Genomic DNA, 17,544 nt, shown 5'->3' with positions numbered 1-17,544 from the left:
CTATTAAGGCAGACCATTAGTCACAGATCTGTTTATCACATGTCAGCATGCGTCTTCGCTTGTCTCCCCGGAGACAGCAAGAGAAAGAAAGAAATGAACAAAGAGAGGACTAGAGAGATATCAGCTGACCGCATGCCAGCGTGCCTCTGCTGTATCTCCCTTGACAGTCTCAATCTATCAGTGGGTCAATCTGTTGGCAGATGTTCTGCTGAAACCAGCCTTGAAGACATCCGCTAGCTCAGTGAGACGCCTTATGCTAACACAGAATGTGCAACATGGCTGAGAGACACATGCTCGCACAGTATGAGGCTCGGTCATGTCAGTGTGGAGCCGCACGCTACCAGACACACTGTGGACCACAATGTGAAGGTGGAGCGGCTACTGGCACGACCCCTGAGAGGAAGAAACCTTTGCAGAGCGTGAGGAAGCACAGGGTCGGTGTCAGAATTTCACGTATAAACGTTAAAGGGTAGGTTCCTACAAATTACACACACAAACACACAGTTTTGAACAAAATTGGTTTTATACACCGAGGATGGAGATTTTTATTTATTTAAGCTGCAACACCGATGCAATATAGGTGGAATTTTTGTTTGTGTGTGCTCAAATTGAAAAATTACATTCCAAAATTTCAGCAGCAGGATCTGTTTTCTAAAGCTAGCATCTCTGTTAGAAATAGATACAGAAATGTAGAAAAAAAATTGCCAAATCATTCACAGATTGCCACTTCCAAAAACTCAACCTTGATCAACAGAAAATCCAAAAATGTCACAGTGCTGAGCAAATTGACATCAGACGGATCTCTGAATAGTGCAGTCCCAAAACTGAAATTGAAATGTATTTTGGTCTATAATTACATATTGCATAAATGTGGCAAAAATAACACCAAAATGTGCAATTGCTTCAACATAGTAGAAAATAATACAACCTAATATTACAACATATATTACTGTCTACAGACTGAAACTACTGGTTATTACACTTAAAAAAAACAACATTATTGGCCTGGATATTACCATATTTTTGCTCTGGAAATCAAATTTGGAACAGTGGGGGAAGTACTATATTTGATGACTAGAAATAACATTCACAACATCAGAGTACAGACACCTACAGAGAGGGTTGTTTGTGGCCTTAAATGTTCAAGTCCATTCATGGATTTCAAGCTAACTAAGCACTTTTAATTAGTTTAAACTACAGGAGTTTCCAAGACACATGTAACATGTTTTACTGCCACAGCCACACAGAAACTCCTGCCAAGTAAAAACGAGTCAAAAGTGACTCCCGATGTCTTTACTGCAGAGAGAGATCAGAGAGCAAATCATCAACTGGCCAAGATTTGCCGCTGTCACAGAATGTCATGATGAGGAACATCAAACAAGACAGTCTAAAAATGATAACAGACAGAAAATTACTATTTTTCAAAAGAGAGTTGTCTGAAAAGTGTCATCCTGTATTTTGACCATTATGGTATTATAAAGTAATAACGTACTGTAACAGACAGAGAAAATTACTATTTTTCAAAAGAGAGTTGTCTGAAAAGTGTCATCCTGTATTTTGGCCATTACGGTATTATAAAGTAATAACGTACTGTGACTCTTGGCTGAGCTGACAACGGTGCTCCAATGCTGAAAGCTACTGATTCGATCAGTAATGATACTGATTCAGTATACTAAGTTAAATTTAAACATTCTGCATTAGAGATTTGTTTGTACACGTACTGAACACCTCCACATCAATGATGCTGAGTAGTTGGTATTAAGTTACTCTATATTTATACTCTGGGGCTCTACTGGAATAATACATGATTCACAGTTCAAAATATACATACAATCCTACATTTTTGCACTTATACAGGCCCTCTGATCAGCCTCTGTCTGAAACAGGCTGTTTTAGCTCATGTCTCTTTAAGGCCCCCCTCCAGATGAGCCCACTCTGATCTGATTGGCCAGCTTCAGGATCTATGATATTATAACTTAATATTATCTGGCTTTTTCCATTTAGTTCCTGCTAATGAATGTATTGAGTTTTAATTGCTGTAGAAGTGATTTCTTTTTGTCCTACAATTACATATAGTACTTGACATGTATGTACATGTTTGTATAGCTGTATGTTATAGACTGTATATAAAGATGGACGTCATGACAGCTCCCCAAAAGTGAAGCCAAAATATCTCGATCGCCCCCTGGTGGCTGGCTGCGGTATAGGTCATAAATCAAAGTACATGTCAAATAAATTTTTCCCAAAGATGGTTTCTATCGTATCATGCCGATGTTTGTCCAAGTGCTCAATTTTCTTATAAGTTTGTTTTTAATTAGTTATTTGTCGATATAGAAAGGGCGTCTGACGTCATAATTGACAGCTGTGACAGCCACTCTCAAACCTCCGTCAGGCAGCGGGACGGCTGAGGGGGCGTTTTCCATGGGCCGTCATCCCGCCGCCCGACTCTACTGCTCAGACTCTGGCTCCAAATGACGTCACACAAGCAAGATGGCAGCTCCCAGATAGGAGATATTTCACTTTTGCATAGCGGTAGGAAGTGGAGACACGTCGTCCATATTTATATACAGTCTACATTGTACATATATATGTATATATGCTGTATGTCTGCTGTAATTTGTATAGTTGTTTGTCTTTGTGATGTAAGTTATATATGTTGTTTGTAAGTATTGTATATGTATTTATGTTTGTGTAAAATATCTATTCATATCTATTTTAATTAAAATTCGAATAGATATGAAAACAAAAGAAGACTACAGAAGGGGTGACCATTTGTGGGCATGCTCAAACAATCTGACATCAGTTTGATGTGGAAGTAGATGTAACTTTGCAAACGGAGCGTTCCGCTTTTGATTTGAAGGCAGCACCTCAACTTCGACTACGTTTACCAGAGACATCCAACATCATAACAGTATATAAATGATAGAAAATCACTAAAAGCATGATATGTCCCCTTTAAAGTCATACAGCACATAGCAGTTCATAAATCAACGTAGAAACGGACTTACAACCTCTACATAGCTTCCATGAAATGGTAACTGCTTCGACAAGTCCAAATTTAATTTGATAATTTGTGTTCGAAACAGTTCAGTGGACGTTTTTCATTGCTGTATGAAGTGCTTTCACATGTAATTTTTGGATCCTCCATTATTAAATTAAATGCTGAGAGGCCACTTTTGTACATTTTGGAGAGGTGCTGCTGAAGTGCTGGCAACGAATAGCCATGAAAAACTCTTCAAAATCCATTTCCCATTTCAGAAACCATCGGATTTGTGTCGCAGAGGTGAAGAGATCAGACTGAGATGGGAAGTGTAACTTCAGTAGCCAAAGTTCACGGAAAGATCACCAGTATCGTGACCTGCCACAGCTATTTTCTGAGTCACTGAGGTTGATTATGTAAATTCTGCATGCAAGCTTAGGTAAGCCAAGCATGCCTAAACAATTTCAGCAATGTGAGAGATATGTTTGGCCCTGGCAGGGGAGTTTTAAGTTTGTTGACCTCCTTGCTCCTTGAAGTAGAAACCTGAGAAGTTGCTGAGGGGAGTTTGAGGAAAGACTAGAAGGACAGACAGAGGTTAAATTTTAGTTCATATACATTCAGAGAAAAGACAGAGAGGGAACTTTCGAGCAAATCAACACATGAGAAATTACTTTTTCATCCGTGGGTTTGGCTCAAACATCAACAGTGTTATCCATGTCACTTTGATGGGTGCAGCGCTCATCATTCATGCTTTAAAGATTCTGTGTGCGAGGGTCATCAAAGTCAAGTGAATGTGTCTAGTCAACCGCGTTGTTTCGCTCGAGTGCATTCACACACACACAGTTTGACCTGCTGTCATAGAGATGTGGCTCGTGTCTCCTCCTGGATCGACCCTGAGGACAGCAACATAACAGCTGCATCCAACTCCACTTCTCTGAGTCTTCGCTTCCCTCCCTCCTGTCTTGACCTCTGCCCCGCTCGCTGCTGTCTTTTACTTTGTGTGTCCTGAGGCACAGTTTGTCAGTGTTCAAGTATAAACTCTACTCTTTGCTGCGGCCTTTTAACAGATGCAGTATACTCAGATAAACTTTGTGAAGTAAGTGATGTACAAAAGTTGGATTCCACCTTTGACTTTTATGTAACCGGTGTCATATTTAGCTACTGAGAGAAAAATCCTGGCAACAAAATTGTTTAGTGTCTAATTAACATCACTGTTTTTGCCATTATGTTTGTTTGTTTATTAAATTGCTTACTTTTTACTGACACAATATGCATATTTAAAATCGTTTACAGCCTGTTAACACCTACTTGGTTGCTGACTCAAATATCAGCTGAGCTGTAAAACCATATTTTTATTCTTGGTTGCCGGGTTTTCTTACCAAATAATTATTCCCAGTTGCCTGGATGGCAGGCAATACTGCAAGGCCTCAGTATTCTGTCAGACTATTAATAGTTTGCCACATTTCTGTTGGTAAATAAACCAAAATTGCACAGTGAGTGACTTAAATCTGTGTGATATACTACAACCTTGAAATGGCTTAAAATCTTTTTCTTCAACACCACAGACTACAGACTGAAGAATGACCACATATCGAGTATATTATAGTACTCTTTTTTTTTTTTTCTCACAATGTACATTATAGGGTTTTCTCTTTTGCTGGTTACTCAGTTTAAGTCAAACACATATTAGATAACACTAAATTAAAGACAAAATAAACATCTGATGATAGCTGCTATGGAAAATTATGTGTCAGTCGGGAGGCTGCTCACCCCTCTCCATGTGAATCCCATAGATGTACTTATCAAGAAAAGTCAATAATATGGGTCACGAGATCACCGTCTTACCCGAGTTGATATACAGGATTGTTGACACTCTCGTGTGCTACTGTCTACATTAATGGCTCCTGCAGGAGCTAATTTGGAGAGCGAACCACTCATGCAAAACTTATTTCTGCTGTAAGAAGAATAAAATAAAGCAAAAAATGTGCCTAACAAGGAGAGTGTAATGCAGTATTCACTTGGGTATACAAAACCATTGGGTATTAAGTATGCAAAACCATACCGTACTGTAGAGTACTGTAGAGTACACCAAACAGATTGGTGTTGTAGTGAAGGAGCTTTCATATGAAAGCGTGCGTGCTCTGGATCTTGCAGTAGGGGTTCAGAACCCATATAAAAAATTCATTTTTCATTACAGCTCAATAGTGTTGAGGTGGACCAGGGGCTTAAAGCACACAGTATACTGATGTTTGCAGTGTAGTTGTGCGTTCGCAGTGTGAATATTGAATCCGTATCTGTACCTGTATCTTCCATCTTTTCTTTCTTTTTCAAAACACAGTACCTTAAAGGGGATATATTATGCTTTTTGTGATTTTACTGTTATTTATATATATATAATGTCAGATATCTACGTTAAACATGGTCAAAGTTCCAAAACTTGAGTATGTAGAAATGCTTCCTGCAAGACAGAAGCCTACGGGTTGGTTTACGTTGTTTTTTATCTCTACATTGCCGAAGAGCTGACGTCACCCCGTCCCGAATGCCCATAAACAGCTGTTTGTTCCGTTGTCTTTGTTGCTAAAGTTGCTGCTAAGGTTTTCCCATGTGTTGTTTTGCGTCGTCCACTCTCACACTCGCGGATTTCGGCTCGAACATGTACAGATCTATTTGAGGAGTTGATATTTTGAGTAAAGAATGAGAAAAATTAGTGAAATCCTACTACTGTTGACGTAGCCTCCAGAGCCGGGAAGATTCCCAAGAGCATGCTCATCAGGAGGGGGCCTTAAAGAGACAAAAGATAAAACGGCCTGTTCCTGACGGAGGCTGAACTGAGGGGCTGCATAAAGGGCCAGTATGACTTAAATAAGGATTTTTTTAAACTGTAAATCATGCATAGATATACCAGATGAAAAATATAGACCTGGAAATGGGCATGATATGTCCACCTTAAAGAACAGCTATTTTTAGAGACCCCCAGGTGATTTTATGCATGAGTAGTTTAAGATAGCAGGCTCATACAATTTTAAAAGCTGATAGGAAAGGTTGCTATGTTCAGTTTATCTGTGTATATCTATGTATCTGCTCTCATAGCCTTATAATTCCACAGCAGTAAGAACTTGTCAGGCTGGATTACAAGCCTGCTAACAGCTACTCAAATACTTAGAGCCTGTTAAAATGGCTCCTAGTGGGAGGGACCTGACACTTACTGGCTCTCTACTCTATATATCAAACTGCAGAGGGCTAACCACAGGGTTCATTGTCTCTCTCTTTATGTCTTTTTGCTGCTTTAACTCATTTTCTATCCTTTTTTTTTTCTCTCAGGAGATTTGGTATCATAACTGCTGTCACGCAGAGTAAAACTGTCAAAGTAAAATTGCCCCCGTCGCTCCCCTGCCTGTCTGCTCTGCCCTGGATTTGCTTTGTTCCTGTTGTGTTGGAAATTTAGTAAGGAGAACAAGAGGAAAAAATGTAACCACAAAAAATCTGAGCTGTGGGGTCAGGATACATGCATAGTTCAAGTGTATGACATTTTGCCAGACAAAAGTTGACACTCGGAGTACATGTGCGGGACCTGAACAATCGTCTCTCTTTCTTCCTGCGGTCAGTTTCCTTCTGTTCCTGAGCAGAACCACTGAATGCCCCACTGCTCCAGCAGAGCAGCTTAGTGGCCGACAGAACAGAAGCCCGTTGGCTGTAAAAGGCAGGTGTGTCTGGAGTGGAGTGAGTGTGAAGCCGAGTACGGCTATAAAAGAGCACTGACGCTTGGTCACCCTACCGTGAGTTGATAAAGTTTAAACTGAACAGGAGCACAGAGGAGAGCTGGTGGAGAAATGTGAACTGATGTCTCTCTTTGAATGCCAACAATGAGGCAGTCCACACTAAAACAAAAAAGCTTTTTGTGTGCGAAATCAATATTTTAACATTAACAACAGATCACATGACTGCTTGTATGTAAGGGGGGGTTGTTAATGGTGAAGAAACCCACAGATAATTATCACCCGATTCTGCAGTTCTCCTTACAGCATCTTTCAGCTCATTTATTTTCCAAAAGCAACTTTACTGTTTCGTTCACTCTCACTGATCACATAGTGATTGTTTTTTTTGTTTTTTGTTTTTTTACTGCTGCAGGCAGCTTTGTCTGCAAAAAACTTTAAACTGAACACTACCTGTCCAGCACCAAACAGCAGACAACACAGTTAGCTGGTGGACATATGTGGAGCATGTAGCAGTTAAGGAGCCAGATTTTCCCTCAGGAGTTGGCATAGACCAAAACAGAGTTAAAATGAGAGTGAATATTGGAGTCCAAATGAATGCTAGTGTTGCCCCACATCTGCTGGATTGTAAAAAAGCAACTGTTTGCTGATAAGTTTGTTTCTGCACTTGCCAAGTAGCCAAGAAATCAGTTACTGCAGGCTTAAACATTCAGAAACAACCCTATCTCCTAGAAATTATGTTCAGTCTACTGATTCGCCTTCCCAAATATGTTTTTGAGGAAAAAATAATTGCTGAATGGATTATGTTATGTAGCAACCATTTTTCAGGAGGTTCTACTTTTTTTGGAAAAGTGCCGGACACTTGAGAACAGGGTTTGCATCCTGAGCCCTTAGGTTAAGGTTAGGAAAAGACAGTGCTTTCTGTGAATGTTAAAACATTAATTACATCCTGTCTAATGCTGTAAGTCAGTTTTGACTTTTACAAAATTTAACCAAGACCAAAATCTTCCCTAGCGAAGTGCTCCACATGCCTAAAAATAACCATAAAATTTTTTAATCATGCTTTTATGTGATATTATATTCTAAGAGTGGATATTGTAAGAAAATAAATGAAGTACTTTGTTACTGTTGTCACGGCAGATATGTTGTAAAAAATGACAAAAATTGCAAAATAAATTAATCTTTTAGCTCATTCATCAAGCAAAAGGGCCATTAGTCAGAAAGAATTAGCAATTTGATGACACTACATTGAGCTCTGGGGACGTGTTCCACTATTTTCTGATGTTTTGTATATTAAACAATAATAAATAAAAAGAAATTAATCGATAATGAAAATAATCAGAAGTTGCTGCCCCATTTTGTTTACATGCCAACCCTGCATGATTCTTCACTTGATGCATTTTGAGATCACTGACAACATTCAAAATGTTAAACATTACTTTCAAATCAAAACTGATTAAAATTCCTGATGAGGCACCCCCCCTCTCTCTCACACACACACACACACACACACACAACTTTTCCAAGGTGAGGCAAAATCTCTGATGTGCATTTTTTTCACCCATTATGTCCTCTCCCCCTTTTTTCTTTTGCTCCAACAGTGACACAGTCCCTAATATCCAGCACGGCTATCTGTGAGACCATATGCCCACCGCAGCAACCCTGAAGAGGCTGGCAGAGGGCCCACTCTCAACCAGCAAATAAATAATGGGCCATTATGTTCAATCATATGCTGAGCTATAAAGGTCTAAAGCTCAGAGCAGCAGTATGCAGCATGCAGTGTGGAAGAATAGAATAGCGGGGACGAGTGCATTACATTTCCAGTTAACTAATAAACTGATTAAGGGTAACTTTTAAAAGAAGAAACTGCACAATCGTCCTTTTACAAATGAAAAGCTGAATTCATTAGTAATAAAATGCTCCCTCTCTCAGTTCAGTGCACCCAGGGGTTTTGCTGCCTTACTGCAGCCTTACTTATGATGTCTGATGTTAGCTTCTGTTAGAGTTCTTCAAATGTGTCGTTTTGTCTGACCAACAGCCAAAATCCCAAGGATATTCAGATTACAATGATATCAAACAGTTGAGTAACGATTGCTAAAAACTGCAATGACCAACTGTTTAGGTCTTTTTGAAATGAAACTATATATTTATGTCCCCCTTTTTAAGATTTACATCCTCAGTAGGAACAAATGGATTTGGGACAGATAAACAGCAGGGTAGAGAGAGGGACTAACACCTTGTTGGTTTTGGTCATTTCATCTGATTTGTTACCATTAAGGTCAATCGTTTAGGTAAAATATCAAGAAATATTCACTAATTCCAGCTTCTCCAATCTGAGTATTTTATGCTTTTCACTTTTTTTATATCATTGTGAATTGAATATCTTTGGATTTTCGACTGTTGGTGCAACAAAACACTAAACTGAAGGGCTGTTTGAACATATAATGTGTATTTTTCAATGCTTTCTGACTTTTTTTTAGACTAAGTGATTAGTCATTTAATTAAAAAATAAAAGATACATCGACACACAAAACACTAAAAACTTTTATACTCAATCTGGGGTTAACCCTATTCTTGGATATAATTGTGCTACTAATGTAATGTTACTTACATTTTGTTTATTCCATGCCACCATTGCACAAAAATGTGATTATAACACCCTTCTTCTCAAAAATAATGATGGTGCAGTAAAATTGCTCTGGTCTTTACGTAAAGTCCTGCAGTCTGGAGTAATATCTGCTTCCCTTTATGCCTCATTTGCATTTAAAAGCAGTAAATGCATATTTCAAAATTCTCCCTTTGCTCCTGTTTTTCTTTCACTACAGCCAGTAAGAAGAGTTAGTGAGAGGCCTGAGGTAAAGATAAATTAAGGAGTTTTTTTTATTGGTGAAGTCTACCGCAACAGCATAGAGAAATAATTTTGCCTTTGCTTGAAACAAAGGGTAATTGATGCTATCGCTTACCTTGCATGTTGAAAAAGTGAATCAATACAGAGGACAGAGCAACTCCAGGAGTATGCCATTGCCGTCTGTCTAACATAGTGATGTATTGATGTGACTCTTTGAGCTGCAAATTAGTTGAAGTGACAGTATAATGGACCCCAGTGAAAGGAAAGGGAGAATTTTAAGTGAAAACAAAGGATTCTTTCATTCCTTTTATGCCCACCAGCGCTCTGTTCTCTAACGGTATCAATTATAGTTTCATATCAAGGAAATAATCTATTTAGACTGGTTTGTTATGCAAATAACTTGAGGAGTTTGGGTGGTGAAGTGTTTTATAATGTGCAAGCCGTCTGCTTCTCTCTGCTGCTCAAATCAATTTCAGCTTCTTTAAACATGGCAGCAAAGGCAGCTGTGAAGGAGAAATAGTGATTGTAGTTAAACGTCTGTAACAAAGGTGGTTTAGATGCTGATTGGCTCTTGCTGTTATGAACGATATATATTCAGTTGGCTTACTTTCCAGGTGCATTCATACTGTATAGACTACTGTATCCCTCTCAGGGGTCAGAAAGCCAGCACAGGTTTTCCACATGAAGCTTACAGCTGCTTTAATCAATATTTCTGTATTAACAACAGATTAAACGTGCTTTTAGTGACAAATCCCATGGGGAATTATAACCTGACTGTGCAGTTCCTCTCAGCTCTACAGAGCATTTTAGTATCTTACATCTCATTGTTGTGTTTTAGTTAACTCTCGCCATCTCATTTTCGTTTTCAGTGAAAAGCTCTGATACTACCTGCCCTCGACCAAGATGGCAGACAGATAAAGTGAGCTACCCACTGGTGAACATAGTGAGGCATTTAGCAACTAAAGAGCCAGATATTTCCCTCAGGAGTCTGTGGAGACCAACACAGAAGGAGAGTTAATATTGGACTTACATTTATCAGGTGGACAGAAACACGACTCAGAATGAATGCTGATTTGGTTCTGTATCTGCTGGATGTATTAAAAGTTTGACATTGACTTTAAAGGTGATACTATGTCAGTGTTGTGTTTACAGCTTGTTCCACTGCCAAAAAGTGGCCAAAAAATGAATTACTGCAGGTTTAAGGTTAACATCGTGATCTAAACCTGTAACTTCCATGTAGAAATGCATGGGCTTCAGTTCTTGAGCCATCTTATGAATGTTCTAGATCTTCTGCAACTGAATATATGCAGTACTGTGCAAAGGTTTTAGGCAGATGTTTAGATTCTTATCAATTATGCAGTACCATCAGGGAGGCGTCTCATTGGTCAAAAATTCTGCAGCATAACAACGACCCCAATCATACAGCCACATACAGTCCTAAAGAATGATCTTCAGCTACAAGAAGAACAAGGAGTCCTGCAACAGATGGTATGGTTTGGCCCCCACAGAGCCCTGATCTCCACATCATGGAGTCAGTCTGGGATTATATGAAGAGACAGAAGCAACTGAGATGCTTAAACCCACAGAAGAACTATGGCAACTTCTCCAAGATTGTTGGAACAACTGACCTGCCAAATACCTTGAAAAACTGTGTTTAAGTGAACTCAGGAGAACTGCTGCTGTTTTAAAAGCAAAGCGTGCTCACACCAAATATTAATTTCATTTAGGTTAGGTTTAGGCATCCTAACTTTACCTTTAGTGCCTAAAACCTTTTACACAGTACTGTATATAGTCCAGTTGTACAATACTGGTTTTGCTACAGTCAGAACTGTAGACTTGAGACTCGATTTGAATTTGAGTTGGACAAAAGTCACAAAAATGAGGACTTGGGTCTTGAACTACATTTTGCTGCCTAAAGACGTTTACTTTTCAGGTCTGACATTTGAACTGTAAAATTCTGTAACAATTAAAAATGAATAAGACAATGTCAGCCAGGTTTTGTACAGCCAAACAGCTTGAATATTTAAATATTATGTATATGCACTGAAAGGACTGAGTCTAAGCTGTGTAAAAGTACTACTGACACATTTTTGAATGTAAAACGCTCAAATGTAATTTTTAGACAGCATTCAGAGACTTAAAAGATTTGCATCTTGACTTGTGATTTGCAAATGAAAACTTATGTTTGATCTGATCTTGCCCAAAAGGATTTGAGACTTGACTTGGGACTCAGACTTAAATACCACCCTTACAAAACAGTTGAAAACTGGCTGCAGCTACAAATACACTATACACTATATTAGAACATGTTGTACAGATTTCTGCATTGGAAAGGGTTGTACATTGTGACCCAAACATTTGGTATGAAAACAGAGCCAAAAGTATGCATTAAAAAATGATATTTTTCCTCAGTAATTGACATGACTCATCACTGATAATGTGGATGAACAAGTTCTTCTGGAATGCAAGAGCAGGATTGTTGAGTTGTGTGAGAATTCACAGCCAAGGTGTGAATATTCATAGTTAAGGATATATTTTCACACTAATAGAACTTATTAATCAAATCACAGTAAACACCGGGCATGTTTTGTTAGAAATGACCTCCTGAACCACTGAAAACTTTGATAGTGAAGTTTGATAGTCTGTGGGTATAGAGAAGAATAGTGTCTAATACCATACTGACTGATCCGAAATTGCCTCTTGATGCTCAATTCACCATGGGAAATACAGCACCAAAGACCAGGACTCTGAGTCTCTTTGCAAAAAGTAAATATTCCCACAGGGTCCAAGTACCTTACGGAAGAAGAAAACCAAATTTATTCTAAAGCAATTTGAATGCGGTGTGGAAATAAATATTTAATGCTGAAGGGAGGGCCTGAGGAGAAATAGAGTGGGAAACACTAGAGAAAAAGCTTCAGGACTGGTGCAAAGGATCTTTTTCCAAGCTCCTACTTTTCCCCAGTTCAACTATATGTCTGTCACACTGATTGATAACCTGTCACCAGATGAATATAGAAACAGCATCTTTAAAACATGAGCTGGCTGAGCAATGGTGCAGGGTACAGTATGTGTGGTGGCAGTGATGTGTACTGTATGTGCAATGTGTCATCTGCATATCTATTTGCAATAAGTGTGTGATAGGTTTCCCTGAGGAGATCCTTTGTTCGTCATTTGTTGCACACACACACACACACACCCGTACTGAACAAAGTCACAAATTACAGCTTGTCATGTTAATACCAGCATCTAAAACAGGATAGACGATGTTTAACCTTTAGCATTCCCACAAGATGACAGATGGGGCACAGCACGTATGGGTACAGGCTCGGGGGAAAAGGACCAAAATAGTTTATGCTTAGGTACAGAAACGATACGTGCTGTGTAATAATATGTACAGTGAGTGCGCATTTTACCTACAGCGTCACCTCTATGGGAAGGAAAAAGCAGTGTCACACAAACTTCTAAATTAGGCTGAAACTAGCAGCTCTTGCATGCAAAAGTCGAAAGAAAATTAACTCCTCGACCCGTCGACACTCAACACTGACACAAATCAGCAATTTCAGTGACAGAGCCTGCTGCTGAGTGGGCATTTGGTTCAGACACAGATGACTTTGCCACCCCTCCCAAGGCTTATTTGTGGGATATGTAGCACTTATACCCAACAATATCCGCTGGGTCAGGGTTTGCATTGACTTTCAAAATAACAGGGTCAAATGCTGGATTACTGTACTGCATTTTGGGCTTTCTGAATAGGCGCAAATCCTCAGGGAACGTAAAGGTCATTTAACAATTGTAGCATTTTCAGGCGATGTAGATGACAGCAAACAGCTATAGCCAGAATAATGTTTTCCTTATGTTCCTGACAGAAAACGTTTCAAGTATTGTGGATATTTTCCAGTCTGCATCCAAACTCTAATCCCACATCTGTAAATGCTGCCTGACTTCACTGGCTCAAAAAGCTCCTTATGTGTACGAGTACCTTTGTTAACAGTAGATGCGATCAAGAAAATAACATTTCATGTTAAGCACTGTTCACATTTCCTACATCATAATCACCAGGGTTGGGAGTAAAAATAATTTTTAAGAGAAAAGACAAAAAGACACAGAGGCACGCAGAGAGAAAAGTAGGGCAGACTATTACTGGGTTTTCAGGCCAATATGGAAATGAAAAAATAAAACTGAACTGTGAAAAGAACTGTGATCCACTGTTAGGTGTTACATGAAATCAAAGTCCTAATATGTGCAAAATAGGAACTTTAACAACTAATTTTGTCAGTTTTAATTGGCCCAAATCACCATTTAGGCAACATAAAAACACAAACAAAAACACAAAATGATGTTGACACGATACGATTGCGCTTAAAATCGCTAAATGATAATATTGAGTTATTGCCAAGTCCTAAATACCGCTATCCATATTTGAGAGCTTTAAAAATATGATAAGAATGTCTCAGCCAATATTTGTTTTTTCACAGTAATATAAATACATAACATACAGTGCCGTAAGCAAAATGGATTTAAAGACTGTACTGCAATTTCTTTTTAAATATCAGCCAACATCTGCAGCAACCCTGATATATGGCTGAAACTAACAATTATAATATACATGCATTTCATAATTGATTCGTGTAAATGTAAGAAAATAGCGAAACATTAATCTGGGCCTCCACTGGAATATCTTTGCATGATTTACAGTTCAAAACAACTCAAGATTTATCCCGTACTGGCCCTTTATACTGCCCCTCAGTTCAGCCTCTGTCTGAAACAGGCCGTTTTAGCTCCTGTCTCTTTAAGAACCCCCTCTCGATGAGCCCACTCTGTTCTGATTGGTTGTTTCTAGAAGCTGCCCCTCCAGAGGCTACGTAAACAAACAGTAGTATTAGGATTTCACTTCTTTTTCTCATTCTTTACTCTAAATAGAAACAAGTACATGTTCAGGCCCAAATCTGATCGAAATATGTGAGTGGACAACGCATTGAACAACCTTAAGGCTACAGAACAGACGGCCGTTTTTGGGTATGCGCGAACGATCTGACGTCATCACAAGGAGGAAGTAGAAGTAAAAAGGAGCGTTTTTACATACGTTCACCTCAAGTTTTGGAACTTTGACCATGTTCAACATAGACATCGGACATCGTAACAGTATAAAAATAACAGAAAATCACAAAGACCATGATATTTCCCCTTTAAGCTCACTATTATATATGACACATAAAAGCTTCAAATCATCACATTTGAGAAGCTGCAACAAGATGAAAATGTTTACGATTAGCGGATTATAAAAATAGTTTCCAATGGATTTTCGGTCAATTGACTAATCAATTAATCATCTAATCATCGCAGCTCTACACTGATATATCTCTGAGGAGCCAATCAGCCAGTAATCTCGTCCTCACTGATTGGTCTGGCTCTAAAAAAACAGTCTTAAAGTTTACAGAGGAGAAGTGTACACAGAGCATAGATAACAGCAGTGACTGTGTCAGCAGTGGGTCTGTTTTACACCAACAGACTCAGATCAGCTTATGCATCAGTTCATTAGACAGCTACTTACCATGAAAAGGCCACCATGACCACAAAACAACCCACCACCCACTCTGTACCTATTTGTCTCTCCTCTCGATCTTAACCTCCTCCCTCTCTCCCTCTCACCCACACACACAGCGTTCTGTTTAATCAAAATAGACCTGCCCTTCAACACATTTACATGTCTCATAATGGGGGAGACTCACTGCGGAGCCCGTCATTACGCGCACCATTAAAACGCAGCAGTAGACTAATCCAGTGCTTCCATAAGGGACGGCAGCAGCAGGAACAGGGGGAGGAGAAACGGTAAAGGACATGGGAGTGGAGGCTGTTTGGGGATACTGCAGAGGAGTGTCAAGGAGGAGACGAAGGAGGATGTTGGATCAGTGGATGTGAATATTAGTCTTGTGGAAAAGAAGGAGATGGTTGTGGAGGAGTAGCAGGATGAGGGGTAGAAGTAGCAAGGGAGGCAGCAGGAGCAGTAGGTCATGTTTGCAGAGGGAAAGCAGGAGGAGCAGTACAAGATACTTGGAGAGGAGCAAAGGGAGAAGCAGTAGGTCATGCTTGAGGAGGAGTATATCGAAGGAGTAAGAGGTCATGCTTGTGAAAGAGCAAAAGAGCAGAATTTGATGTTAGGAGAGAAGAAGATGCTCAATGAGGAGCAGCAGTAGGAGACGCTTCAAGGGAAAAGGGAGTTGGCGATGCTTAGGGAGATGTAGGAGAGGGAGCAGGAGTCATGCTTGAGGAGGATGAGTAGGAAGAGGAGTGGGTGAAGGAGTAGGATTAGATACTTGGAGATGCTTTGGAGAAGGAGCAGGAGCAACAAGGGTAAGAGATGTTCCAAGAGGAGCAGCAGGCTATGCTCATGGAGAAGATGATTCCATATGAGGAGCAGCGAGAGCTTCAGTAGCTGATGCTTTGGGAGGAGTTGCAGGAGCTCACACTTGGGGACGTGCAGTCGGAGAAGAAACAGGTGATGTTTAGAGAGGAGTTGGGGAATGAACAGCAAGGGGAGAAGGAAGTGATGCTTGGGGAGGAGCAGCAGCAGGAGGAGGAGGAGGAGGAGGAGGAGGAGGAGGAGTGGGGGAGCGGGTGGCAGCTACATGGAATAACTGAGCACCTGTGAGCCGTAATTACGATTCACTTTGCTGCTCCAGGTGAGCAGCAGCCTGTAAGGTGATAAAGCTGCAACAGTGCACGCAGAAGGGACAAGCACCGTAACGAACACTAACTATGAGCCCAAATATTACAGGAAAATTACATTCATATAACAGGACGAGCATAATACAATTTAAGCCTCTAATATGATGCCAAATTTTCATTGAAATAAAGACATGGTACAAATTTTACATGTATTTTTATACATATCTATATCATCATCATCACATTTTAATAGTAAAAGCTTTTTAGGTGATTGGAGACTAAACAGCATTTAATTGGGCAGCATTATAAAAGTACACAAAGCTTGCAGGTTACTTTCTGTGCAATTTTATATTTTTATGTGAACTGGGATATATAGCCTATATGTGTTCAAATCTGATAGTGTCTGTGATGGTGTCTCCAATAAGACACAGTAGCATTCCTGTACAATTAAAATTTCACTTTTAAGCCCTAAAATACACCAATCTTACTCACTCAGAGTGGACAGCTTAATTAAGATAAATTGCGCAAGGATAAAAATCTTCTAAACTGTACAGTGAGTTAAACTGTAAGTCTTCATAAGAATATTACAGGGATATTAAACCCTTGTGATTCTTTGTAAGGGAGAGGTCACAGACTTTTGCAGCTTCTGTTTTAACCACAGTTAGTACATAAATAAATTTTTAGCCTTCACCCTGCATCAGCTGAACACTGACTTGTGTCCCACCTACCTTCCACTGTGAACACCGGAGAAATCACACAGAGAAGCACCGCAACCCAAGTGGAAAGCATGGTCAAAATCACTCCCCGCCTCTTCTCTCCCATTATCCGGCTGACAGAAGAAGAAAAAAATCCCACAGAAACACGCTGTATTCCTCTGGTGAACAGTCACATCTCCATCCTCAATGTGCGCTGCACCAGCAGAGTCAGCAGGGACTGAAGCGGACTGACTGCTGCTGGATCCCTGCTCCCCTCTCCTCTCATTCTCTTCTCTCTCACACCTTTCTGTCCAATCAGGAGAGAGTATGGCGGCTCGTAAACCAATCACCCGTTCTTTTCCACCTGACCCAAGCTGAATGCCCAAATGCTCAGGTCTCACCCCCCCCCCCCCCCCCCCCCCCCCCCCCCCACCAACCCCGCATGGTGGCTGCTATGGCGGGACAGTGACACCCAGTGGCGAAAATACAACACACAATTAACAAAGTATTAAAAGAAAGGGTTTTATGATGATCCCCTCAGGGAAATGTACAGTCGTGAATGGCTCATTAGGATTGTATGAGGGTCTTTAAGCATTATGCAATAATGACATTTAACTGGTAAAATAGGTAGATTAATAAGTA

At 39.9% G+C, this 17,544-nt stretch overlaps 1 protein-coding gene across 1 annotated transcript in view; it reads right to left on the bottom strand.

Annotated features, from left to right (window-relative positions):
- The window catches only part of LOC122989122 (ephrin type-B receptor 1-like), a 97,821-nt gene extending 80,488 nt beyond the window's left edge, over positions 1–17,333 (bottom strand). The window contains exon 1 of the mRNA XM_044361802.1: positions 16,936–17,333. Coding sequence (XP_044217737.1) covers positions 16,936–17,029 — 94 coding nt within the window. The 5' untranslated portion in view covers positions 17,030–17,333. The remainder of the gene's footprint in view (positions 1–16,935) is intronic.
- Positions 17,334–17,544: the final 211 nt, after the last annotated feature.

The sequence above is a fragment of the Thunnus albacares genome, chromosome 9 (genome assembly GCF_914725855.1).
Source record: "Thunnus albacares chromosome 9, fThuAlb1.1, whole genome shotgun sequence".
Lineage (NCBI taxonomy): Eukaryota > Metazoa > Chordata > Actinopteri > Scombriformes > Scombridae > Thunnus > Thunnus albacares.
This window is presented reverse-complemented; position numbering and strand designations above follow the sequence as displayed.